We start from the raw sequence: 27,928 nt of genomic DNA on the forward strand, positions 1-27,928 counted from the left end.
AAAGAAGAACACGTTGGAATTAATTTAAAAAAATTAAAGGACATTTCGAAAAATATCTAGCTGTCGAAAATCGTCATGGGTATCGCAATCTGGAATTTCGTTTGAAGTTAAATGTCCGCCTCGCGACGGCTGTGCGAAAACGAACGAGTTTTTTTTTTTTTTGCCGTCCGTCTCCGCTTGCAAACACAATCGTCGGTAATCGACGGCAATACACAGCGATTATCACGGCGATTGTTGCCCGATAGCGAGCCAGCGATTCATCACACGCGCGCACACGCACAAACGCATACCATCCATACGCTAATTGTAAACGCAAAGTGCTGGAAAAACTAGATGCACGGACCTCGCAGCTAGAGGAGAAAAAAAAAAAAGAATCTTTAAATTTTTATAAAACCGTGGTCTGCGAAAATTAATCATCAAAGATTTTTTAATGATAATAAGAATTTAGAAAGTAATTTAAAGTAATTTCTACAAATAAATAATGAGCTCTCAATCTTTCTGTTTACATCCAGTAGATGTTAGTCGAGAAGCTTAATTCTATATTTGATGTCAAAAAAGCTATTAAACAAAAAAAAGTTACATTTCTGCTGAAACTGAAAATTTCGCAGAGAAAATATCGTACCGGATTGATGCAAAAGATCCGTCACATTCAAGTAAAGTTAAAAGTATAATCTCAATAAATTCGGAAGAACATTACAAGCTTTATTTCTGCCAATAAAAGTTTCTCTCTCAATAAAAATAATTCTAATTATAAGAAAACTTATTTTTTTTATCTCTCCTTTGATGAAACGACAAAGCACTTTGATTTAAATATGCCCAACAAAACCGATTAGCTGCTGCAGACAAATATGTAAATTACTTGTAAACTCTGCTGAGAACAAGGTAATCCTTTAAAGAATAAAATAGAAAAATGCATAACTAGAAACAACCAAAGATTTTCTCGTATTAAAAAGATACATGCAGTTCAAAACAGCCTTAACTAAACTCTCTCTCGTTGAGCATACTGAATTTCTTTTTTTTCTCTCTCTAGTGTGCTTTAGTACATGACATCAGAGAAATTTCTATATTTTTCCAAAGAGTGAGATTGATACAATTGAACTTCAATCACGGTGCTAGATGGGAAAAAACGACAAAACCTTTTGCGTCAATCTCCTGGAAAGAATCCGGAATGCAAGGAGCAAGGTCCGTTCGCGCGTAGCTTTTTCAGCATCTTTTGTGCAAAGCGTACACGTACACATATCCGTGCGCGCGCACGGAGAGGCGACGCGTCGCGATTGCGTCTCGCTCTCACGTGTGCCGCCACTACGCGAACAACGTATAGAATTGCACGAGGTACTTATCGGACGCAGCAACGTGGAAGGGGGATGCCCGACGATGAGGTGGACCGACAAGGGGGCCGAAGGGGGCTTTCGCAAGGCGGCTCTCCAAGGATACAGTTTGATAACGTCCGTGTCCATGCGCCGCTTGCCGGCGCTGGGGGACGACATATTTATCGGTGCTGCTCGATCGTCGACGGTGCTGAGTTCGGCAGGGGCCCTTCCTCGCCCCGCGGCACTCCTGGTGGCGTCCTCCACCACTACCTCCTGCCGCCACCTCCTCCTACTCTTCCGCCTGCTGCGCGTGGATCAGCTGAGTCCGACGGGCACTAAGTCGTGGCCCCCGGGGAGGGCCCTCTGGATAAGCGTCCTCGTCAATTATCCCTCTCGCGAGCGAGAAATGATCTCGCGGGCTCCTTACGTTCTCGCTGCGGCACTCCGGGCACTCTGACGCGCACTTCTGCCTGCGACGACGATGTAAAACGAACGTTACATTCAACACGCACTGAGCGAACGAGAAAGAGATAAAGAGAAAGACGGAACGTTAGCAGAAGCGCAGAGGGGGAGGGGAGGAAAGGGGAAGCGCACGAAAGAGAGAGACAGAAACAGGCGGACGCACACAAACGTCGCGCGACGGAGGAAACGACGAGAGCACAAGAAAAATAAATAAATACGGCACCTTTCCGACGATCGACTGGATTCTCCGCGAGGCTCGCGATGTCGACGCGACGTAAGAATAATCCGAGGTGAAAACTACGCTCTCGTCCGCGCTGCGCCCGTCTTTCTTTTCTTCCTTTCTTCGTTTCTCTCCTCCACAAAGCGCGTTGCGAGCGTCGCGTGTGCGTCTGTCTCTCTCACTCCTTTCTTTATCGCCGTGCGTCCCTTTCTCTCCCCTTGCTCGCTCCCTGCCCGTAATAGAAAAAGCTCGAAGACTACCAGACGAAAGGGACGTCTTCCTCCTTCGGTTTCACGGTGTCACCTACTGCTCGAAGAATCTTCTCTCGGCCTTTCCGCGCGGACCAGACCAAGGAAGTCGCGGGGGGAGGGGAGCTAGAGGATCATTTCGTCGACGACGTCGATGACAAGACCGTCGCGCACGTCGACCGCGGTGCTTCTCTCACTCGCGGCTCGCGCTCTCTCTCTTTCTTTCTCTCCCTCCCTCTCTTGCTCGTTCGCTCTCTTTTCCCGTCGCTTTTCTTTTCTTCGTTTCGCGTACGCGCACACACACGGGATTAAACTGACCCCGTCCTGCCAGAGAGAGAACCTAACGCCAACCGTCGCGTAAACGCCTGTTCCTTCTCCCTTACGCGCGCGCGCGCTCTTTCTATCTCTCTCTTTCTCTCTCGCGCAACCCACGACCTGTCAATCCACGATCTTCGCCACCAACTAACTGCGCTCTCGTCGCCTGCACACTGGACTCTCCTACTGACCAGTGGCCCAACCGACGCTGCTGCCTCCGACGAGCGAGAGCAGCGACGCTTCGAGCGCAGGCGCACGATCCTCGCGAAAACCCGACTGCGGTCATAACACGTGTGTAACTGTGTGACTCCTATGACTGTAGCGAAACTGACCACAAGATGAGCTCGTTAGAGTTAGCGGACAAACTGAATAATTTTTTAATTATTTTTTATTAAATAATTTGGGAATTGTATAGGGAAGATAGGAAAAACCTTTAAACATTTGAGAGAGAATATTGCTGTTGCTGTTACATATATGCAACTTTATAACATATGTGTAATGTACGTATGTATATGTACACTGAAAAGCAGATATGGCGTTTTCTGCGGTGACAACGGCTAGCGTACGTAATCCTAAGCGGCAGAGACAAGGGATGAGATAACGGGGAGAAATCGGTCTTCGGCAAACCGGCCGGCGCGGTATATACGTGCGGTATATGTGAAACTCGACGCGCACGACGTTATAATAAAGTCACGTTCGCTAGCTGTTGTTGCCATATCTGCCTTTCAGCGTACAGTCATGGACTAAAAGGTTCCAAGATATTACAATGCAACAATTTTTGAAGCTCGATTGTGATTGGTTACGTCTCCAGGTTACTAAACTGAAGCAATAAAACGTAAATTTTAATATAAAAATTATTTTAATTTCAGAGATGCTATAATTTTCCTAAATAAAAATAATCAAGAAAACGTCATCCCCAAATAATTTCTAATCGATTCCATTCATAATAAATATTATACACCGTCATTATCTGACAACTTGACGCTCAATAAAATATGTTAATAACAAGAGCAATATTCTCTCCCAAATGTTTAAAAGTTTTCCTATACGATTTTCAAATTATATAATAAAAAAAATAATTAAAAAATATTCAGTTTGTCCGCTAACACTGCGGAGCTGTGTCGGCGTCGGTACGTTTCTATCAGCTGATTATCAATCTAACCTAAATGCGTATGGTACTATGACCGCAGACCGGTCTCACCTAACAGTCACTACACCGAATGTGAACAGAGACCGGACCAAATCACGGCTGAAAGATGGGGGTCGGTAATAAAACCGAGCAGCGGCTTCTGCTGTCTTACTGCTCGTTTACCTGCATCTACCTTCCTGGAATTTTGACGCTCGTGAAGTTCAACGACAACCTGTATAACGTCGGCAAGTATAAGTTTCTCCCCGTGCTGATGATACTAACTTTCGCCGAGGTGATTAAGCTGCTATTTCCTATGCTGCAAGCGGAGGCGCCCACCATAATCAAGATCGAGCAGCGAGTCTCGCCGAAGGCCAAGAAGTCCTGGTCGAAGGGGTTGAAGGAAGTCGTCAAATTCTTAGTCACTGCTCTCGTATTGTCAATGGTTTACTACGTGATGATCGTATTGTTCGGCGCACCCGTGTTGACCGACCACGAAGAGACGACGATGCTGGTTGTCACCCTGATTACTTTGACTTTTGTATCTACTAGTTTACACCTGGGAGTGGACAGTGCACTGGACATTTTGACGGGAACTTACTCTCAGAAAGGCAGTATTCTTACTGAGGCTTTGAGGCTCAACATACAAGCCACGATATTGGGCACTTGGTTGGGTGCTACTGTTATCCCTCTCGATTGGGACCGTCCTTGGCAGGCTTGGCCAATTCCTTGCATCATAGGCGCTTTATTTGGGTACTTAATTGCTCACTTTATTACTCTTGTCAGGATGCTCCCTGCCCCAAAACTACACAGAAAAGTGCATCGATAATAGCGAACACTTTTATAAAAGAAAGACATTCTTGTTTTGTCATATATCAAATGAATGGTATACTGATTGTTTCATTTTGCATTTTATGTCATACAGTAGTTCAGCATTCATACATAACTATTCATGTCCCTGATTTATATAGATTTTTTTATCTGTGATGCGTAAGAGTTGAGATAGTAACAATCTTGTAAAAATTATCTTAAAATAATGTTCTTTTTTATATGTAAGTTATAATAAAAATATTTAATCTTAATTGATAAATTTTATTTTAAGACATTTAAACTTCCTACCCATTTATACACTGCAAATTAACATCATAGTAATAGTTTTATTGATATTTCATCATTTTTTTCATTCTTGCAATTATTATAATAATAAAAAAAAAAAAGATACGCCAATATGCATTATCATGCACATTGATAAAGCGCTCACGTAACTTTTTGGGGTTTTTGCATCGAAAAAACTCGGAATTGACGGGTTTATCAGTTTGTTTAATTGTAATTGAAGATAAAATATTATTCCATTCGAGAGTCATCGCGATATTTGCATGCATTTGCTCTTGTTTTTGTTTAAGTAATTGCTCAAAATCTGACCATTTCGTTATCATTTGTAAATATTACGAGAAGAGATTATATTACTTCATAAAAAAAATTCAGAGATAGAATTTTACGTAACCATGGATGACTTTGTATTCTCTCATCATCTGTTGCGATCTGGCACGACCAATGAATGGGATTTTCCATACTCGCTCCACTCGCGCAGTCGCAACCAGATACTAAGCAGTAGAATATTAGAGTAGGCTGGCAACTGTCCGGCGACTCCGGTCTTCGGCGAGTTTAATAAGTGGAAGCGTGTATATTTGCTGTTGTAATTTTTTCGCTAAGATTTCCTTCGGTCACCGAATTCTCTCCGAATCAATTTCAAATTCAACCGAGAAAAGCGGAACATTGATAAATTAAAAAAGATAATGTCGAACATGGCTGGAAAGGTACAGATTTATTGTTGTTTAAGTTAATTCATTAACTAATTCAGTTTTCATTACGTCGTTAATTAACGTTTATACATTTGTATAATGTATATTATTTTTTTATTGAGAGGGAGTTATATTTTTTCTACGATAAAACAAGTTTTATATGGAGTATATTGAACTTGTTATCATTCTCAGGTTATTAAATGTAAAGCTGCAGTAGCATGGAAGCAGAAGGAACCTTTATCTATAGAAGAAGTTGAGGTAGCACCACCCAAGGCACATGAAGTTCGAATCAAAGTCGTAGCTGTCGCGCTTTGTCATACGGATGCTTATACTTTGGATGGACTGGATCCAGAAGGAGTATTTCCCTGTATCCTCGGCCACGAGGGTAGCGGTATCGTGGAGAGTGTCGGAGAGGGTGTCACCGAATTTCAGATTGGTAGACTTTGAGTCAGAAATTATATCACGATAAAAATGCAATTTTTTTTCCTAACAGAATTGTTGATATTGTTTAAATTTATTTATATGATTGGTTTACAGGCGATCACGTTGTACCACTTTATATTCCCCAGTGTGGAAACTGTAAATTCTGCAAGTCGCCGAAAACGAATTTATGCAGTAAAATCCGTGAAACTCAAGGTAAAGGCCAAATGCCTGACGGTACGTCTCGTTTTACTTGCAAGGGACAAACAATTGCGCACTTTATGGGTTGCTCTACTTTCTCCGAATATACAGTCGTAGCCGATATTTCCCTCGCTAAGGTATTTATATTTGCTTTTGTAATTACTGGAGTTTTTGAACATTAATATAATTGTTATATAAATTACTGCCATAGATTAACCCTATAGCACCGTTGGACAAGGTATGCTTACTGGGCTGTGGAATATCTACAGGCTACGGCGCAGCTTTAAATACTGCTAAAGTAGAATCGGGAAGCACTTGTGCTATTTGGGGTTTAGGAGCTGTTGGTCTTGCAGCAGTCTTTGGTTGCAAGAAATCTGGTGCATCTCGTATTATCGGGATAGATACCAATCCGGACAAATTTGAAAGAGGTAAATTTTATAATAAAATTGTGCATAATAATTAAAAATAAGATTTTTGTATAGAAATAAGCAGCGAGAAATATATCTTTTCTTCTCCCTATAATTAAATCTTAAATATTTTTCTATCTTGGTTTTTTGCAGCTAAAGCTTTTGGATGTACTGAATTTGTTAATCCCAAAGATCATAATAAACCTATTCAGCAGGTATTAATTGAAATGACAGATGGTGGATTAGATTATACATTTGAATGCGTTGGAAATGTAAACACTATGGTATGTGTTTGACTTTTATGCTCTCTTTACGGGATATAATTTTATCGTATAATTTTTTTTTTTTTTTAGAGAGCGGCATTAGAATCTTGTCACAAGGGGTGGGGCACGTCCGTAATAATAGGAGTTGCCGCAGCTGGTCAGGAAATCAGTACTAGACCATTCCAATTAGTCACAGGTCGAGTATGGAAAGGAACCGCGTTTGGTGGATGGAAATCAAAGCAAAGCGTACCGAAATTAGTGGAGGAATATCTCTCAAAAAAATTAATTCTCGACGAATTTGTTACGCATAATCTTCCATTTGACAAAATCAACGAAGGTTTTGATATACTACACTCAGGGAACTGGTAAGCTTTAAAAGTGACACTGTATAGTGTTAATGATATACCAGAAGAGCCTGAAAAAAAAACATATTATGTAATCAATTTATTGTGGTTATGAAATTAGTAAAAATGATATGTTTCTATTGCAGTTTGAGAGCTGTCCTTAAATACTGAAGAGATTTTGTATTGCAAATATACGACCTATTCAGAAACCAGTGTCTTCCACAAGCTATTATAAAGTAATATACATACAGATATGAATACATACCATCCCTTCGTATTAATACAGTTACTTCTGTTATAAATTTGTACTAAACTTTTGAAAACAAAAAAAAAAGAAATAAATTTTCTATTTGCTGCAACTGTTAGAAAGAACATCCCCCCGATTTCTACAACAATCTTTATTCATAAAGAATTCTTACAGCCACATGTACAATACCGATTAAGTGAGATATTTACGGTAGCTCTTGAATGAAGTAAAAATTCTTTACGCTTTGATCAAGTGCATACCTTACAAAAATCATCATGGTACGAAGATCATTGACGATGATTTTTTTTCATTGTATATAATCATATGTATATACAATATGCAAGACTCGATAAAACTATTTTACGTTCGCTTGTAGTTATATTAATTAGTCTAGGTCGACAGTACAATAAGTCAGGCGGAATGCAAATTGCGCTCGATGCAGGAAGGAATATGCGTTAGCTCATTGCGGACGATGTCGTTTATCAATTAAATATGTAGACATATTTTTAAGTTTCATCTACATACTTTAATGCGCAAGTTTAACACGCCATGTCCATTAAGGCAAGACATTATGAATGAACTGACAATGATATAAGGTTATTCTTTACATTAAAAAAATAATAAAAAGATGCACAATTTGTTATAATACTTGACAAACTTATAAAAATTGCCGTAGTATAATATTGCGCAGTGAGTTATTGAAATAAAACATGCAGATAGAAAATAAACGTGCATTGAATTTGACGTATTCAAATATGTCGGTACAATCTTTAATAGGCGACGAGTATTATTTTCCCTGAATACTTCGTAGAAGGAATGCATGCCGAAGTGTGAAACGCGTTAGGCTTGCAAAATGAATTGTCACTTTCATTCTAAATGAGACACGTGTAGTTGTTGTATCGACTATCTCTACGTAAATTGCCTTCTAACGCTAGGGGCATATTCACATAGTCACACTGATCTTTTTTTTCTTTTTTTTTCTTTTTTTTTTCTACGGATTACATGTTATTCTAATGTCTACGGTGTACCACACACTCTTTAAGTAAAAGTTGTAAGTAAAAATGCTTATAATTACAGTAAATGCAGACGAATCACGACGTCGAACATTTTCTAGCTCCGTAGAAAACAACTCTTAGCATTGCACGATTGGATGTCGTTCCGATTGCGGACGTAAAGAATTGTAATGCGTAACTATGCGAATCGAGTCGCGCAATGTATTATAGTTAATAATAATACTTCACGTTATTTTTAATAAGCGATCTCTCTCACTTCTTAACAACCAACTTGACGTCCTATGATCGTGATTGAACTGCTTAGTATGAAATAGATCATTAACGAGTACGAAATAGGTCGTTTCTTTATTCCACGTATGCCTTACAGTAATTTTATAACGTAAAGTGATTGTGAGAAAAAGAGAACAATAACTTAAGAAACATTCCGACTTTAGTTGTGAGAATGCAAATAAATAAGCAGAATAACGGCGAGATTCTCTATACCGCGTTCGGCGAAACACAGCCGAAAGTGAAGTGGCAAGAGCTACGAAAACCTATTCGCTTCGAGTGACTCAACTAAGTTCCAGCGTGTGCAAGTGTAATAGTAGCAGAATGACTTCACGTGTTCCCTTCCCGCTCTCGTGTCTTTTCTCAACCACTTTAATTTCATTCAATTGCTGCATTATAATTACCACATAACTCATAATTAGTATTATGTTTCAACGTTATAATCGACATTGTTAATCTACAATTAGAAATAATATGCCTATGGGGTTTCTTCACATGTGATTTTCTATTAAATGCAATTTGTGTCACGGCCCATATGAGTTCTGGTCGATACGACGAAAATACTTGGTTTTATTTCGGCCTTTTTTTCTTTATTTCGTCAATATCTCTCTTTTTCTGTTTTGTGTATGCATAAAGAATACGTAATTACATTATTTATAGATTTAATTGTGCGCGGAGATACCTCGATAGGCACGGAGGTAATCCAACGACGGTGTTCATCGCGGCTCATGATGGAATTTTCTTCCTTTTTCACTCCGTCATCAGCAATCTCACACGTACATACACTTTCGGCCATATCTGCGTACTCTCTACACGGATTCTATTGGATATTGCACAGAATTACGATTGCACGGGATCTACGATTGTGTAGACTGTAGACGCCGCTTGCCACTGGACATACGCGATTATTGCACGACATGGCAAGACACTTGCTACTTTAAGGCTCCTGTTCACTCACCATTAACTATTTCAGATTGCAATATCAAAACCAAGAAAATGCACGATACAATTTCTTGTAAAATACATTAGTAATATAGTTCGCGAAAAATTTTATCGCGCATTTTCTCGTATCTGACATCATAATCTGAGATAATAGCAATAAGTAAAGGAATCTTAATCTTGATCGGAACTTCCTAATTGGGACAAAGGACTAAGGTCGTTAATATAATTCGACAACGATCTCTGTCGGGTTTCACGTAACTCGGTTTGCTACGGATTTTTCCATAACTAATGATCGTCGTGCTTTTTCGTTGCTCTCGGAACTCATTTAGGCTCACGTTTCGTTTCGTCTCGCGTGAATCGCGACTTTGACATAACCGACAAGCGGCCAAACGATGACATAGAACATCTCTGATCACAATTCGGCGGTATTCCTGAAGCCGGCAGACGCACGTGTACTTTCCCTAGCTTTTGGCTGTGTCGATTCTTTGTTTTCAGATACTTGATTAAAGATACTGCGCTTCCGTTGCTGACCGCTGCCTTTAAATTATTTTATCCATTAACGGCCAACGTCTCATTTAAAGATGTAATTTTATGCGCAAATAAAATTACTTAATTACATTAAGAAACGTTTTATACATTTTTTTGAAAGTCAAAGTAATACTTTTTTTTTAAGTATGCAAGAAAAAAATAAGTAATACTGTGTTAAGAACTTTTAACATTAGATGGTGCAAAAATTGTCAGATTTTCGTTCTATGAAAATTTTAACACCTTATCTGCGGGAAATAAAAAATAGAGAAATATACTGTAAAATTATTCTTTCATTAGAAAAACTTTTAACTTATTAAACTTGTAACTAATAAAAAAAAATATATTTACACTTTAAAGTTTTAACTAACTATAGAATAATTTTTTTAACTTTATAATGTACAATTTTTTAATACACCCAGCACTGATAATAATAACAACGATCTATAACAACTATACTAGCAACTATATGTGCAGTAAAAAATGTAATCAAAAATGAAATATTTATTTGAATCGTTGCGTTATCCGTCGATAAGGTGTTAATATAATTAACGTAACAATCATCTAAGATCTACAGAAGATAAGAACAAGTATCATTTTTCAAAAAAACGCAGTAGCTGATTTATGGCCGGTAATGGGTTAAAAATCTAAAGGTTGATCAGCTGAGCCCTCAAGATCCTGAGCAGAATCGGTACCACCATCTTCATCGTCGTCAAGATCTACACTGTTGGTTTTGAGCCCACCGCTACTGATCTTGTTCACAATCGCGTCTGTAAATGTATATAAAAAAAATTAGAAATACAAGTGTATTTAGCAGAATAATATGTAATAATATTAACAGCTTCACCTTTTAATTCCTCTTTAACAGGTCTTCACAAGTAAAATCTATATATTAATAATATGAATCATAAAACATACCGCAGTCAGGTTTTGTACCACGCGTTCTGGTACCAGCGAACTCGACACCATGCGGATCGACACACCAACATAGACCGAGGCCACGATGGCATTGAGTACTGCGATAGTATCCTCGCGAATCGCAGGCAGGTGCAGAATCTGGTGACGATCGTCTGCGCACAGCGGCGCACGGACGCTCGGCCTTAGAGAAACATCCACACCATTCGGGTCCGCTCACAAAAATGTCGCTGAAAAAAATACCACTGAATGTACAACTGTCACATAAGTACGTAACGTATATAAAAATCCTAAACCAAAGTAATAAAATGATAAAGAAATTAAATAACATTTGCCACAGTAGCCAATAAACGCATATATGTTCAGACGCAGTAGTAACGTCGTACGATTAGTCAGGCGTACCTTGACAAAATGTATCTTTGCATTAATATAAATAGTTTATTCGTTTGAAGTACCTAAAGATACAACACTTTACACTTAAAATGTCAAGGGATGGAAAAAAGAGCACTGCCTTGTAACGTGGTATTTCTGAGCCAATCGATTGATATTATTTCACCTGGCGTTCATCTATCGTCGAGATAGGAACGCAGCAGGAACGTCAAGTCTTAGATGCAATTGAACGTGCGCGTGTACGATCGCGAAACGTCTCGCTTCGTGTGCGGAACAGGAATTCGCAGATGACTCTTACCTGTCGGTATCGCAACTATCCAGGAAGGGCTTCAAGCACGGTTCATTCTGGTCATGTTCTAGACCGTAGAGTTCAGAGAGTGAGAGCCGGCCGTCGCTGTCGCTGTCCAAATGTCCAAACATCCACCTGACCTCGCTTTGACAACCGATTGGGAAGTGGCCTAAATACATACAGATCCATCATAGAAATTTCTTAAATATACAATGTAAGATCTACTTCAGACATTTCATAATTTAGATCAAATTAAAACGGAGCTTTATTTCTAATTTTACATATTATAAATATATTGATAAGTATATATTTTTATTATATTTCACATATGTGCGTTTAAATACCAGTTCGTCTAAAAAATAAATTTTTAACGTTAAAATTAATGTGACACAAATCGAAAACGTTGAGAATTTATCTGTCCCCCGTTTTTGATATTTTATGAGAAGGTTATTAAGTCCATCGCGATGACGAAGAGATTTTATTTGCTATTTCAATCCAATATTCATATATCTTTTTCCTGCAACGTACATTGTAAAAAGAAAAAAAAAGAATTATAAAAATCGTAAATCGTTTGAAACATTAAAATGGAAAATCAACCCGGCGAGTTAGATCTTCCAATCGTTATACAATTTCTAGATATATTTTCCCGTTTGTGGTCGAAGGGTGGTTAGTCAATCCATCCCCTCAATTCAGGCGGGATCACCGACTGCATAGCTACGTGCATAGTACACTTTGTTTTGCCCCAAGCGACGTAATACCGTAAGATCAACATGGGAACCGGGAGGACAATATCGACAGATAGCACCGCCCAAAGTAATCGTGACGTACCCAGGGCGGGAAACGATTCATTGTGCCAGGACAATTTCGAACTGGATACGAAACTGATTGTCTCCAAGTCGAATGGCGTGCAGCCGTACTTCGGGAATTGCCACGAGAGTAGCGTGCCGCCGTGAGTCGCGGTGTCCGTCCACTTCTACAGGGACAATTAGTCTCTTGTACCCCTAGCGAAACCTCAATATTCCGTGAGAAACAACGTTTCAATGTGCTTAAAACCCATTTCGCTACGGCGCCTGCACCGCGAAACGCATAGTTCAATACAATGATACTGTTCATTCGCAACTGCGTTACAAGTTGTTTAAGACGTGCTCTCTTACTTTTAGGCTTAGGATGCTGACGACGATGCTTGGAATCCGCCATCACGACGGAGAACCAGTCCAGTAGGCGGTTGGCCATTGCGGGCTTGGACGACGACGGGCAATCCGTATTTCTGGATGGTGACTGCACATTGTACATCGCCTTTGGTGGCTGGCTCTTGTCCGTGACTTCGTTGCTCATCAAATGCTTGTCGTCGTATCTGTTTGCATTAGCAAGGCCCTGCAACGTAAAGCACGTGCATTGCAGATATGCAAATGTTTCCGCGCGTTCATATATGTATCTATGCAATATTTATTACCGCACACTACATTAGTATACATTACATAATATAGATATGTATCACATAGATAGTATATATATCTCGTGTGTTACCTAAACTCGTAGATATAGTATAAGAACGAGCACTTTTACGGGCATCAAATGTTACGTAAAATATACGAAGGAAAAAAAAAACAACCCAATAAAATAATCGATGTTATATTTCACGCAACTCACGCAATATTGCACTTCGATCACATCATGTTTCATTACGCTATTCCATCTCATAAATTTTTAGTCATACGTAACGATAATTGCATTCGTTACTGTAATTCTCATAATTAACCAAAATACAAGCCTCACTTTTTCGCGGTAAACAGAACCAAATGGATTATTATTTGCTTCAAGCGATTAACATTTTTGATGTTTCATTGTGTGAATTAATTAAATTCTTGAATAAAATGTTTAAATAGAAATATTATGACGTTTGAAGCAATTACAAATACATTCTTGCAAATGTGTTTGTATATTGAATTCAAATATTCACATAAAATGTAAATGGCTTATAAAAATTTCTTCTTGCACTTTGGATAAATTAATAAATATTTTATCTGCGCACTTTCCGCAGCGTCAAATAAAATCCACTTTTTTATCACACTGGAAAGATGCTACGAAATTATCGTTCACTTATGAAATTAAAAATTTAATAACTTACACAGGCATCCTTATAAGCGAAAGCACTTTTTTTTTTTGCATCAAATTATTATTTTAAAGTTGTTTGCGACACTTTGTATATTTTAAATGCTTCAATAACTTCAAAATTAATTACTGATATATATTAACCGAATATTATACAATAACAGAATAAATTTGATATAAAAAATTTATTTTGACTCTCAATTTAATCGATTAAAATTAATTTTAAATAACTCAATTTAATCTGCTCAAATGAGTATTAATATGTATATACATATACATATATATATATATAAGATTGAATACATTTATCGACGTTACACATACGTTAAAATTCCAATCCTATCAACGGGTGTAAATCTCCGATCCTCTCCTTAACAAGGCTTCAGTAATTAAGCGCCAATGAAATTCACATATTCGTATATTTAGTCAACCATCGCTCTATAACCATTCGAGCGATTAAAATTTGATTCTCCGCGGAATGATACGAATTTCGAATTGTGCCGGGCGAAATAAATTTTAAAAAAATTAGAGCGACTACGTGCGTTCGGGTTTGATTAGAGTCATTCGCGGAATTTCTAGCGATGCGCGGACTAGCGCGGCTAATAATTAATTACGTTAGCTGCAATCAGTTCGTTAATCAACGCTCTCTACTGTCATTCCCGTCCGACCGCGTCTCCTGACAGCGGGAACTGTTGAATGATCTCTCGATTGCCAATTCGTTTAATCATATCGCCGGCCCTTCCCTCCTCCTCCCTCGCTCGCGCACACGTGCATTAAACCTCAATGGCTAGGTTCGATTAATTACGACCGGACTGACGTTGACATGTGACGTATGAACATACAATTCGGCCTTAGTCATTTCGCGTAAATTGTAAATCGCAAAAATTTCTGGCCTCTCTTAAAATATATTCTAGTAACCTTACACGTATAACAAAAATTCTTTTATAACTTACGTACTCTAGCTCTTTTAGATATAATTAATTTAAAGCATTAAAATCTTCTTTATATACGTACCAATAAAAATCACTAAAATTGCTTCATAAAATAAACACCGCTAAGTAGTAAATGGAAAAGAATAATACGTTTTCGTGAAACGCGTTCCCGAAATAGAATCAGAAAGTCAATTATTGAAATAAAGATCGACAGTTCTGGGACACTTCGCCGGTGCTCCAGAATACCTTTTTCGTATGAAATACCACCATGTATCAGGGAAAACGTTTTAAAAAATAATTGGCTGTCTTGTAAAGAGAAGGAAGTTATACGAATAGTTGGGAATAGCGGCGGATAGACGACGGAAAGCGTATGGGATTTTAGTAAAGCGATGACGCGCGTTACACCAAGACAGGCCCGGTGTAATTTTATTGAGCCTGATTTAATTACGCGCCGGATGTGACTCGAAGTTTCGCGTTAACTTGTCATAAAGGGCTGATATACGATGCCAGGCGTAATTAATAATTAGGTAGCAGCTTGCGGGGAACGCGGCTTCCAGTTGAATTCCATTTTTAAAACCGGAGTCCACCGCGCGTGGAATATCTCTCGTTACGCTTGTGGCTCATTTAGCCTGCAGCTCGCGTCGTAAAAGTGTATGACTAATTCCACTTCTTCAAAAAAGTAAATGTCAGATATCTGGATATATCTCCGAGATAACTGGAAATTTCATACGTGTTTGCACAATTCCTATCTCCGATTCGAACAAATTTAACCACTTTAAATTCCTAAGACACACGGACCGTCTTAAAAGTGAGCCGTCGTTCTATTATTTTTATCTGAACTTTCTGATACACCATCCTCCTTTAAAAAAAAAATGTTGTTAACGAGATATTTCTCAAAACAATTTTTGTAATATACGCGATATTATTAACGGGTTCTAAATAAATAAGCTTAAATTAAATTCCATTAGAATATTATCAAAATTAAAAAAAAAATTATATCATGTTGATATAAGTAACAGAATTTATTTTATGAACGATAAATAAGCGAGCAGTTTAATTTAAAAAAGAAATTAATTCTGTGTAGTTTTAATTTTTACTCCACTTTCTAATTAAATAAATGTTTTTGCAAATAAAGTATTCAATTTCCGGTAAGCAACGTTGATTCTAAAGTACAGACAATAATTCATTAAATAAACAAAGTAACAAACACAAAAACTGTTTTTTTATTCACTGCAAGATCCATATAAATAGGCATGTCGCAAATAAAATATTTTTAAAACAAAAATATCAGATATCACAATAAAGGTTTTAAATAACATAGAATTGACAAAAATGTCATAAATGAAAAATATTCAGAAATTTTATTTTACCTTAATAAAAGCTAGACATATGAAAATAAAATTATATATCGTCCATCTTTAAAATAAAGAGTTAAAAGATATTTCGGGCAAATAAATGACATCTTTAACTAAGAAGAATATTAAATAAGAATTAAAGAAGAATATAAGAAATAGATCTATTTAATATCTTTCCAAAAGAATTTTAAGCGAACAATTAACGGAGTTTTAATTGAAGATTTTGCTGCCTCTGCATTTAATGTTATAATTTAGAGGGGAAAAAAAAAAAGCAAAAAAAGAATAGAAAGTAATTAAAATTTTGCAAAGTCGGTCACGAATTTATCAAAGAATTATACGTAGTCGAGAGAACGTATGCGACTTTTGACAAAGTCTATTATATCTCTCTTGCTTTATGCGAGTGTTAATTTCCTGAGACACGTCTTTCAAGAAGCGTAATATCTTACGCTAGCTTAAAACGACTCTCAATTGTATTTCTCACGAGTAGCGTATGCACTCTGCGATTATTTCCTTCAATAAGAGTCGCGCGTTATTTGAAACACCGTTCTTAAATAGGCGTGCTACGTTTCATAAAACTCAGTCTATACTACTTGTAATCCGTATTAAAATTCAGGATCAAAATCTATTTGTACTTCTACCGTGTAACATAAAAAAATAATTTTAAAAAAATCAGAAAATACACACGTAAAATGTGCAATAGAATGCGCGTAGTGTTTAATTAATTTCCAGTTACTCGTAAAATAGCGATATTAAGTTCGAGTAATTTCTTGATTATTCCGCGCATGCAGTAATGTGCAGGGGATTATAGAAAATAGGATTTATCCTTTGATCTGACACGATTATATAGATCGCCTAAGACAAACTCAACGGAATAATCTCGCATCTTCTATCTTCGTTCGCATCTTTTGATCTCCTATCGGAAGAACGTGCGGAGATGAGTTAGAATAATAATTGAGCTTAGGCATCACGTTCGTACGGCGCGGGGGATGTTGTAAACGAAAATCTCGGCTAACCGACAGCTCGGAAATCTCGCACGTGCGACAAGAGCGAGAGAATTGACGCGCAGCGTTCGCAGGATCACGTTCAACCCTCGAGAGCGCATCGCCAGGATCAATATACTGAGGGAGTGGATCTCGGTTATCCTTAAGGGCCGCGGCGATCCCAGTTCATGTATGCATCCCTTATTAGCTCAAGAGCTACGAAATAAGGACTGATCCGGATCCTCCTTCTCTTCTCGCATAAAAGTAGAGAAATCTAAATGTCGGTCTCTTTACGATCTCGACGAGTATCCCTTGAGCGAGCACGGCTCGCGTCTCATTGGTCGACTATAACCCCCATGACGGTAGTTCTCTCTCGCTCTCTCGTTTTCACCCTCCACTCCCTCCACTCTCTATCTCTCTCTCTCTCTCTCGTATTTTCGAGCAGCCCAGACGAAGCGTCTTTCCATCGATCGAGGAAGAGAGCGCGTCGCCAGACGAGGAGCCGTATAATAACGTTACCTTGCGCGAACGCGGCACAAAACTCCCTCGCACAACGCCCGAGAAGCACGTCACGGGGCGGCACGGCACTCTCAATGATGTACTCACAACCCCAAGTCGATCCGCGATCGAATCTAATGACCGTCGCGATATGCTAAATATTTCAAAGCTCACGACGATAATTTTCGTCATCAGGGTCGTAAGCGTAATCGCGCACGTGGATGATTCGATTTCAATTGTTACCACTTTCAGCTGTACAAAGATTCGAAATATATATTTTATAAAAATGCTAATTAAACCGTATATGATAATAATCGGACCAGTAATTTTCTGAAATTTTTTCGCGGCTGGTTATTATATTGCAACAAAAGAGCAATAATTAAAGCATGTATAACATAAATTAAAAAAGCTGTTAACCACCGAAAAATAAAGTAGATCGGACAATGCAGCAACATTAAAAAGAAAAAAAAAAAAGAGCTTGTACAACGTGTACGCTGCACACATAATCGAATAACGATAAATACGCCTGTGTAATAAATCTCGTAGATGAGCATCTCGAGCAATGCACTGTGTTCTTTAATGATACAATTAAAGATCTTAATTACATCGTTATGTTTAAAAAGTGCGTGTGGAAACCCCGAGTACAATTTAAATAAAGTAGGAATGCGCTGCGAAACTAAACGAGGCCCACCTTTCGTGAGCGTGACTTCATCGCGAGGAAACCATACCCAAATTTAATATGCAAACGCATTGCAGAAGCTACGTATGTACGTTGTTACACAATACGAGCGAAAGAAAGAAACGTCGACTGGCGTTATCGCTGTTTTCGAACCCTCGCGCATACGTTGACAGGGTGCTCGTCTAAACTTAATTTATCGTGGCGTAACGAAGCTTTAATCCGATATTCTCGGCTGAGCAAATGTTACAAAGCGCGAGAGATGTAACTGATACAGTCTCGGAATATCTCGTGAACTTGCAAAGTTAATTCTCGTCGACTAATTCTCAGAGAGAGAGAGAGTGAGAAAGGCGAAAGAGAAAACGTCGTAATGCCTCTTTGTCCTTCGAATTCATCTTACCCGTCGCAGGAATGCAAGATTGTGAGATACGATCGCGATGATGCCAATATACGTCCCGTCACCGACTGATTCGATCTACCTGAAGAGATTTTTAACTCGATATCCACGACAAAATATGTTACGTGATTGACATCAAAGACATGTATACATATATAATATATGTATGAATCGTAGTTGCATAGAAATAACATAAAGAGCACATAGAGAAAACCTTTTTTGCAATGATTTTAACGTACTTTTATACCTGTACCGAATATAATTTTTATATGCTTCAGCTTAATTATTCCTTCTGTGTAAACCTAGCTCGACGATGAATCCATTAACTCCTCGACTTCGAATCGTCCCCGAAGTGTCGCAGCTGCAAATTAGTAATAGCCTTCTATCTTACACGCAAACGTAAACGCCCGTGGAACGGGCTAATCCGGATTATAAGCGCAATAATTAACGCATTCGATAATACCTCCAGCTTCATTTCGTAATCTCACGAAATTCCCAGATGGAGCCTGGCTACGCGATTAATTAGTTGGTTTGCGTAAAACTTCGATTTCAAGCGCGAAGGTAATTAGCGCGATAAATGGCACCATCCTACATATAATTTCTTCGAATGCGATCGAATTGGATAAATTAAATAGCCGCTCGGCCAAATGGTACGTGCGCATACGTCGACATAGAAATAGCATATCGATTTACGGTTTATAAAGTCTTATAATTTGGCGAAATTAATTCGTAAAATATAATAAACTTAATAGGCACGACAAAGTGTTACATTGATATCCCATTAAATTTAATAAATAATGCCAACAACAATGACAGTATCCACCAATGAATGTAATCCGTACATTCGTTTTAAACGCGGTTATTTCGAAAATTGGCAATAACATATTGAAGTGCTATTCTATTAAAACGGCACCTTGTTATAAAGATAATGACATTGCGCACCGTGTTATATTTCCAGATAATCGTGGGAGCGAAACTACGCGAGGATGTTTGTTACAAGCTTTGTTAGTAAAAACGCAGATGTGACAGATGCGCGGGTAATCAATGACGCTAGCGAGATTTAAGCGAGAAAAAAAAAATCTGATAAAATCTGCTATCAAAAATATACAGCACAAAGTAACACGTTGATAATGATTTATTAATATTTCCCTAAGACAGTTTGGCGCACTGCCGAGATTTCAAAGAAATGCAAAGCGTGATTACCTTGCGCTGTGATAACGTGATAATGGCCGCGCGGTTATCGTAGTTGCATCAAAGTCAATGCTTTTGATTAGCAGGCGCTGTAAATCAGGATAACGCCGCAATAAAGCCCCGCGCGTTTTGCCGACGGAAAATAGCAAAAAAAAAAAAAAGTACGTGCAACGTCTAAAGCGGAATAATATTTTTACGGGCACGGCCGGGAGAAGTCCTGTCCAAATATTTAGACTCGCCTCGGCCAGATAATTCGGAAGAGTCTTTTGTCGAGCGAGACACGACGGTGAACTCGGGCGGATTTTTCTACCTCGCGCGATTGCGCCTCCTTCTCTTAGAACAAAGGATATTTTGCTTGGCGCGTCGGGACTTTAACTTTTACCGCCAACGAAACTTCCGAAATAGGTCTTGACGCGCACGTGAATGTATTCTTCGCGGCACCGTGACGTTTTTTATGCAGCGCCCAGTGCACTAACACGTTGTGGAAACGCACTTATGGGGTACTTACATGCAAATATATCCGGGAGAGTTGCGACGTAATCGCGATTAATTCAGAGAGGAAGAGAGAGAGAGAGAGGGAAAGTTAATTCGAGGGCGAGTTAATTCGCGATTTCCATTAGCTAGCGGCTATTGAAGCAAAGCAGATTTACGATCCTTCCCTTTTGGCATCTCCTATTTTTCTTCCATTAGACACCATTCTCCACCGAATGTTTTTCCTACTATTTGCGCCGGTGGATATTTCTGGGTTTCGGCAGCGAATATTTCTCATAAAATCGCACGTGGTTCACATACCTCTCATCTTGAATACATATGTATACAAACGCAAGTCACTTGTGATTTTGCGAGTGCAAAGAGGCGAAAGGAGAAAAAACAAAATGTCCTGAAAATATATCCGGCGTCATTAATGTCGGGAACGACGGAATCTCCGGGGAACCGGAAGGCGAATTCATTTGAAAGCCGTGGCAAAAGTTGCGCGGCGTGATCGGATGCGCGGACGAAATTAGATTCAAAACTGTATTACTCGTCGATGGGCCGAGTCCCGGTGAAGTTTGCATCTCTCAATAACAGAGCATTGTGCAGCATCCGCGCGAGAGAAAAATTCCAGAAAATTGCGTGACTCCGAACGAACAGAACCATTGGGTAAAGGGAGCAATTTGTAAAAGGTCACGCATAAATAACTCTTTCGAAAGCCACCGCCGGTGGGTCGTGGATAATTCGCAAGAGGGAAAAAAAAAGTTTATTTTATTCAGATCGAAAGGGATTGCGTGAGGGGAAACGCTCAACGTTCCCACCGTCCATGTTTATTTGCAAACGGGAGTTTAAAATTGTGTTTTACGCGGTGGAGTAAATGGCCGAGGTTAACGGCGACCCGAAATTTAATTCGCGAGATCGCCGTATCGCCGGGCGGATATACGCGTTCGATTTTCATATATCGTCACGCGTTTGCATCGACGTGTAGCGATAATTGGCCGGGGATGTGCGGCGCGGCACACGCAGATCCAAATAAATTAGAACGGCTTCCGCGCCGGTTCGCTTCCGCGCGCCGGCTGTAACGCGGGACCGCCATTAAAATAATGTGCCAATCAATCGGAATGCGTTCGATCCGATCGATTTGTCGTAGGGCTTTCGGAAAATTCGCGTCCGCCGCGCACCGCGCTCCTGCCTTCGCATCACGCATCTGATGCCTGGCGAAACACGAAAATCGTTTTAGGAAACGTCACGGGATCATATTTGTCCCGGCACCGAAATGCAGACCCGGCGTACGCCCTGCCACCCGGATATGCACTATCTGTACGAATCTCGTGTTTTCCCGAAAGCGAACATCGAAATTGCGGAATTAAATTTAACGCAAAGTGCACCTTAAAATTTCATCCAGACGATTTTGGAGCTGCAGTTATTTGAAGTCGGCTGAATTAAATATTTTGTAATCAGTGATCATGAGTGCTAATGATTTTATTACGAAGCAACGGCTCTAAATCAATTTATTTTCAACATTGCAATTTCGATGAAATTTTTACAGCATTACATATCGCCGATTGCCCGATATATCGAGAATATTAAAAATGAGTAGAGAGTTGATGATGCAGCTTTTGAACCGTTTTCCAAACGAGATCGGTTGTAATGGCTTCATCTAAAAATTGTGTATTATACTTGAAAGAATATTCAGCGATTTTTTTTCTCTCTCTTTTTTTTTTTACGTCAATTTATACAAGAATCTTTCCGATACACAAAGCCTTTCTTAAACTTATGTTTAAGATACATCCTGTATTTATCGTCAAACGGGATAGGAACGGTAATGCACGGGTAACAGGATGAAGAAGAATACAGCGCGAGCTGCAGGCGATGGAAGCTACAATATTGGACGTTGCTTTTTAGCGCGAGCGGCTGCGTTCATAAATTCCCCCGGGGAGATCATAAGATCGCGAGAATGGAAGGAAGCGCGGAAAGAAGGTGAATAATACTAAATGTGACACGTATAAGTGCTTTAGTATCGACCGAAAGAAAGAGGAAAACCTCCCGTGAAAGCAGCTGCGTGTACAAATTTTAATAATTGCACGTTAATAAAAAACGAGGGAGAAAAAAAATTTTCTCTTTGAACGTAAATCAACGATGTGGAAAACCGCACTTTTGTGTGCCAGCGTCGGTGAAACCTCCGGCTGAAAATTTTTTCAGCGATTTAATTTTGAAGCAACGGCAGGCGATGCGCACCGCGCAGCTCTGCCGTTTACCTTGCGAACGAAACGCAGATACGACAGCACGCAGTAAAACTAGAGATAATCGAATTCTGAATTAAGATTTCTCGAGATCGGATCGACAATCAGCCGCGGACGAGCGCCACCGTGAAAGCGTGACTTAGGAAAACGTAGCGCCGGTGTGATTTACACAGAGGGGTGGAGCCTCGCTTTGTTTTAGTACTCTAAACGTGATATGTGGAGACTCTTTGTTCTTAACGCGAACAAAAATACAGACAGTACATCTGTATCTTCTTGTACGTTTGCTCTGCATCACGGGAAAGATACTGCGGCCCATTTCGCTTTCTCATTCCGAAATTCCTTGGCAGATAAATGCGCGCCTATCCAAAACTCGGTCGTTAAATTCAATTAACCGTAAATTTCAAGCGAACTGAATTTAATTAACACTTTCTAATTTCAACATATTCCTAACATTTATTCCGAATAAAGTGGCTCGCGAAATGATGCTGTCTACTGCGACAGCGTGAGAAATATGTATGCATGCGGGAGAAATTTAAAAGCTGTACTACTGCGAGGGAACTATTTCAAATCTGTAAAGAGTTAAAAGCAACGAACAAACCACGAAGCTATAAAGTATGAAGTCATGTTTCTTTTGAAATAGCGCGTTTGTCGTAATTCGCTTTTATGGGACTCTGTTTCGAAGAGAATGCCATGGTATTCGCCCGCATAAAAATAGCATACTCCCCTCGTAATAAATTAGATTGTTCGACAAATAAGCTGCTGTGTAACTTTGCATTGTTGCGAACAGTATTGTTTCAAATGAGATAAAGCGAAGGAAATACGACTTACCTTGGCGTGTTTGGTATACTTGAGATATTGATAGTGATGATTATCGTAATTAAAGTCACGAGGCGTGAGGGTGATGTCGTGGCTGCGGCCCGCTTTGCCCATGAGCATTTTCTTCCTCTGCATCTGCGTTTTCTTCGAGTATGTTCGCAGATCGGCAACTGCAAAATTCAAAACTCTGATTAATGTGCCCTTCTCGCGGCACACGCTGATTGCAAGTCGCGGCAGAAATTACATTTCATCCCGGCGCGGCGGCGCAACGCGTCGAAAATACTTGGTTCGTTAGTCCGAATCAACTCGAGCGTGACTGCCGACAAATTGCATGTCAGAAATCGAAAGACCGACTGCGCTTTTAAACGGGAGGGCACTTTTCGCCCATCCGCGACGGCGGAAATGATTTTTCCGCGCACAAGTCCCCGGGCTTGTCGTCAAATGCAAGGCCGCGACACGCTTCGAGTAGTGAGGGTCAATAATTTCTCCGACGAGAAGAAACAAGAAAATTTTTGTGGCACGAAACCCGAGTGTTTAAAGCAGGATCTGATATCAAAGCGGAAAGAAACGGCAAAAAATGGAGAAGTACGACTGCAATTAACGCCGTAAAAAGATATATGTGTCATGTAAAAAAAAAAAAAGAGAAAAAAAGTGCATTCATTCTGAAGTATTGTCACATCGCATTTTACACTTCCGACATTGTTTTTATTTCAGGTAGTCATTTATTTCTTCACTTGACTGGCAGGATTCAAAATTATCCATCATATTCGCCGGATATTTAATTCAATAAAGAACTTGATGAGAGATTGATCCCGGCATAAACATTTTATCTCGTGCAGCGGTACGTCATTTTTCATCAAGTTTACCGGATCCCCCCAGTAGATCATCCGACCGCGAACATGATAGTCCTAGCAGCACCGCACGTAATAATCGATATTCCGCACGTATCTTGCTAGCCGTTCGATCGTGAAAGCGATAACATTTTATTGCCTCATATTAATGTTTGAAACATGAAAACAGCACGCACGACGGTACGGAACGGCTGATAAAAATACAACCGCCTTTAGAATCAATCGCATTTACGAATCAATTGCCACTCATTAACTATGGGCGAACAAACACTTCAAAATCAGCACGTGCGCTTCATCAGGATCGGCGATTGTTATGATTTTTCCTGCGCAACAAAAGCGACTGCCGCATCGAGAACTTCATAAAATTCAATTGCCACTCGTATACCGACGAGCCGGTAAATTTAGATGATTGAAGTTTCACTCGTTGATATTCATTAATATCCACGAGCGTTAAGTAAAATTTATTCCAGGTCCTTTTTCTCTTCGTCATACATTAGCGTCGCAGGCCGGAAATTGCTGTCCGCGTACCTCTAAATTTTACACAAAATAAATACTTTACCCCGTTTCAGCACGTTCAAACGTTTACGACCAAGTTTTTATTACGTTTAACATTTTCTAAAACGTACAGTTTAAATCTTAAAAAATAGAATATCTTTATTTTTCTTTCTTTTTTTCCGCTGCAATTCCGTCAATATTCGTTAGTGCTGTTTACATTTTTCAACATTTTCGCTTTTTCGTATTTGACTCGTGAGATAACTCGACTGTAAACGTGTGTTTAAAATATATCCACTTTTAAAACCTTATATCGCGTTAGCCAAGTTTTATTTTCATAAACGCTGCAGAACTTCTCAACTTAAATTTTTGATGAAGAATAATGCTCAAATTTCCGAAAGTATATACACGTACGTTTTCATTATTAATACTTCCGTCGTTTCTACATCTGAAACGCAACGCGAGCACGCTCGTGTGCATATGTTAAAAGTGCAAATAACAAATTGCCAGTTCAATTCAATCGGTTCTGATCTTGCCTGTTGTCCCGATTCGAGGACAATCCACGATTCGCTCAACGTTTGCCGAGGCACATCCCGTTGTGTGCCCAATAGCGGCACTATTGTTCTAACCGCCGATTATGAATATTCATGAAAGGTCCACGTGTCGTCGAGGTGCAGAGCGCGATGCAAACGCGGCCTCGCACCACCATTGTGAAACTTACAATACATACGTACATCCCAACATGAATATGCTTACAAATTGATCTTACGCGTTGAATCTCGCAGACGGGCTTTTTACAGGTAGCTACCACCTCGGCGTTTTCGCCATTGTCGCATTGAATAATTACGTCAAAGGCACGCACGTTTTCTAAATTATTTTAGTCGCCGAAGTTCGCCCCTGCCCTTGAATTGTCAGATGAAATCAGAGACTCGGCAGAGTGACGCGTAGACAATTGTATCTCTTACCTTTACACGGACAAAAACCTTTGCAGGTGATGTGGACGGAGGTGTGATGAATGCAGTTGTGGTACTCGAGACGGCACGGCGAGCTGTACGTGCGATTGTCGTTTCCGCAGAGGAACGTAGGCTTCACCACGGGACATTCCTGGCACCTATGACACAGGAAAAACACCGGCGGGTAAGCTTTAAAACCAAACGCTTGGTCGTCGACGCGCGTATGCACCTAGAGAGACCGGCTCGGCGAGCGGGAGACAAAGGATGGAACTCCCGGGTGCTCGCGCGCAAGAGAATATCGAAATTCGATGCTCTCTCTCCCTACCTCTCTCTTTCTCTCTCTCGTCTCTTCACGCCGTTTGCAAATTTTGTTAAACGATGTGTCACTGGATATCGAGAGCGGCGAGAACGGGACGACGTAGGCCCTGCACTCACGTACCTGTAGCCCCGATATGGAGCTCATAAAATCTCTCGTAAAAATTTATGAACCCTCACGGGAGACGTGGTACAGCAGCGCTACGCAAACGCTTTATGCCGGGCTTTGGAGATTTGTAGTCGGCCTGACTAAGCCGTCCCGACGACACGTCGTTACAAATTGTCGACTGTACCTCCGCGAATGAAGAACTAGCTCGGGGACAAAAGGGAGGACCGAGTTTATTTTACGATTAGCGGACAAATAAAAGGAATGCACGTCGCACTTCGGTGGAAAATAAAGATCAAAAGCATTGCTTCGCGATAGAGAGAGAGAGATTAATCGGAATACTGGGACGGCGCTCTTAGAAGTCGCGACGAAAGGCTGGAAAAGTCTCTGGTTTGCTTGGCTCCTTCAGCGCGAGGCTGAATAATGAAAAGCCAAGGATGTGCCGGGGAGTCAATTACAGATATGGCCGGGTTTAATCTTCAGAATTGCTTGCCTGCTGCCGTCTAAGCGCGCCATTGTACGTATTATTCCTGGTGTGCTCCCACTTCGACTGGCGTTTCACGACCGCGTGCGCTCGTCTTTGCCTTTTGTTCCTCCGTTAATTCCGATACTGCGAGAGTCTTCCGATTCCCTCGCGAAAATCTCGCCGTTGGTGCGGTAAATCTACCGAATTTCTACCGTGAGAGAACGCGACGTTTTATCTTGAAAGTTCTTGAAAATGAAAGGAGAATAACGCTGAAGAAGCCATTTCAGACGTTATTGCGCAATCTTTAGAGAACTGCATAAGCTGAGAGATTGTTGAATGCGGGACAGTTGTCAAATTGCGTTTATCTTTGCTATCGAAATCAAATCTGACTTATTTGCATCTACTGTTAACGAAGTTTCTAGCTCATCGAGATTTGCCAGACAAACTTCTCAGATAAAAACGGAGACAGCTGCTCGCTTTAAATACCCGTAGGTGAAATTAACGAGAGTTCCGAATGGCGCCTGTGGGTCACGATGCGTAATATCGAGCAAATAAACTGAGAAAGCCACAGGGACAACCGAGACACGAGAGTAACGTAGACAGTGGCGTCCGACGCTTCACCTTGTGATAAAGGAGTTAAACCGGCTTAATTACCACGTTACTCGGTTTAAACTAATTACGCGTTTGCGCATGACCGCAAATTCTCGAAGGAGAACGTACGCTATTGTGGCCGAATCTACCTTGCCTTGCCTTGCGGGGAGAATAGACGCTTCACGGAATCTTCATTGACGGCAAAGAGAAAAGGACTTTCACATTATGAACCGCGTTACGTGTCGATATTAATCGCTTCATAATTCAACAGCAATTTGCAACGTGGTGTCGCGGCCGCAGCAATTGTCGACCGGCCGAATTTTGCGGAAACGGAAACTGAGCTCGTGCCGAATTAATTGCGAGGTTTATGTTTGCGGCATGCATCGGTGCGTGCATTCATTTCATTTCTGATTTGTGCTTAAATTTCATATTTTACAAACATATTGCGTGAGAGAATGAGAGGGACAGAGATGTGACGCGGGCTCGGCGAAAAGCGAGCGATTAAACCTGAAAGATTAATGGCAAAAGGAGGGCGCATAGATAGGCGAAGAAATAAAAATTTAACGACGCGGTAGATTAAGTCTATCCTGAATAAAATATTGTTTCGTTCGCATGCAATAATAACATTGAAAAATACGAGCAAATATAATTCATTTCACAATTTACAGATGCGAATAAATTTCAGAGTAACGTTACATATAAATATCACGGGTCATGAATAATTGTCTCAGTTAAAAAAAAAAAAAAAAACGTGTGCCGTAGCAACGTCGGAATAAA

At 40.0% G+C, this 27,928-nt stretch overlaps 4 protein-coding genes across 7 annotated transcripts in view; 2 read left to right on the top strand and 2 right to left on the bottom strand.

Moving 5' to 3' along the window:
* Ubce2h (ubiquitin conjugating enzyme E2H) overlaps nt 1-2,742 on the bottom strand; it is a 35,756-nt gene extending 33,014 nt beyond the window's left edge. Inside the window, exons 1-2 of one of the 4 annotated variants that reach the window (XM_070668159.1) lie at nt 2,253-2,742; nt 1,435-1,780 (exon numbers count right to left, since the gene is read on the bottom strand). In XM_070668159.1, the coding sequence (XP_070524260.1) occupies nt 1,435-1,487 (53 nt within the window). In that variant the 5' untranslated portion in view covers nt 1,488-1,780; nt 2,253-2,742. Of the gene's footprint in view, nt 1-1,434; nt 1,822-1,995; nt 2,169-2,252 lie in introns of those variants that run through there. The other 3 variants (XM_070668169.1, XM_070668188.1, XM_070668179.1) reach the window with 3 other exon arrangements.
* Nucleotides 2,743-3,657: 915 nt separating this feature from the next.
* Pig-f (phosphatidylinositol glycan anchor biosynthesis class F) lies at nt 3,658-4,763 on the top strand. Its single transcript, XM_070668140.1, has one exon. It carries the CDS (start codon nt 3,812-3,814, stop codon nt 4,508-4,510), a length of 699 nt encoding a protein of 232 aa, XP_070524241.1. The 5' UTR covers nt 3,658-3,811; the 3' UTR covers nt 4,511-4,763.
* A 481-nt stretch (nt 4,764-5,244) lies between these two features.
* On the top strand, nt 5,245-7,477 carry Fdh (alcohol dehydrogenase class-3 Fdh). Its single transcript, XM_070668083.1, has 7 exons — nt 5,245-5,498; nt 5,676-5,919; nt 6,021-6,241; nt 6,316-6,532; nt 6,665-6,795; nt 6,865-7,139; nt 7,265-7,477. The coding sequence occupies exons 1-7, from the start codon at nt 5,478-5,480 to the stop codon at nt 7,287-7,289; spliced, it is 1,134 nt and encodes a 377-aa protein (XP_070524184.1). The 5' UTR covers nt 5,245-5,477; the 3' UTR covers nt 7,290-7,477.
* A 1,252-nt stretch (nt 7,478-8,729) lies between these two features.
* The window catches only part of Cow (Proteoglycan Cow), a 79,743-nt gene continuing 60,544 nt past the window's right edge, over nt 8,730-27,928 (bottom strand). The window contains exons 5-10 of the mRNA XM_070668071.1: nt 25,686-25,831; nt 23,390-23,547; nt 12,861-13,080; nt 11,716-11,875; nt 11,031-11,257; nt 8,730-10,882 (exon numbers count right to left, since the gene is read on the bottom strand). Of these exons, the coding sequence (XP_070524172.1) occupies nt 10,752-10,882; nt 11,031-11,257; nt 11,716-11,875; nt 12,861-13,080; nt 23,390-23,547; nt 25,686-25,831 (1,042 nt within the window). The 3' untranslated portion in view covers nt 8,730-10,751. The remainder of the gene's footprint in view (nt 10,883-11,030; nt 11,258-11,715; nt 11,876-12,860; nt 13,081-23,389; nt 23,548-25,685; nt 25,832-27,928) is intronic.

This window comes from Cardiocondyla obscurior, linkage group LG02 (assembly GCF_019399895.1).
Source record: "Cardiocondyla obscurior isolate alpha-2009 linkage group LG02, Cobs3.1, whole genome shotgun sequence".
In the NCBI taxonomy this organism is placed as follows: Eukaryota; Metazoa; Arthropoda; class Insecta; order Hymenoptera; family Formicidae; genus Cardiocondyla; species Cardiocondyla obscurior.

Bases quoted from the DNA above. Each gene is read 5' to 3' on its own strand.
- Fdh (XM_070668083.1), top strand. From the start codon at position 5,478: ATGTCGAACATGGCTGGAAAG. The intron at 6,242-6,315 runs GTATTTATATTT...TTACTGCCATAG, and splicing joins CCGATATTTCCCTCGCTAAG to ATTAACCCTATAGCACCGTT. The intron at 7,140-7,264 runs GTAAGCTTTAAA...TTTCTATTGCAG, and splicing joins ATACTACACTCAGGGAACTG to TTTGAGAGCTGTCCTTAAAT.
- Pig-f (XM_070668140.1), top strand. From the start codon at position 3,812: ATGGGGGTCGGTAATAAAACCGAGCAGCGGCTTCTGCTGTCTTACTGC.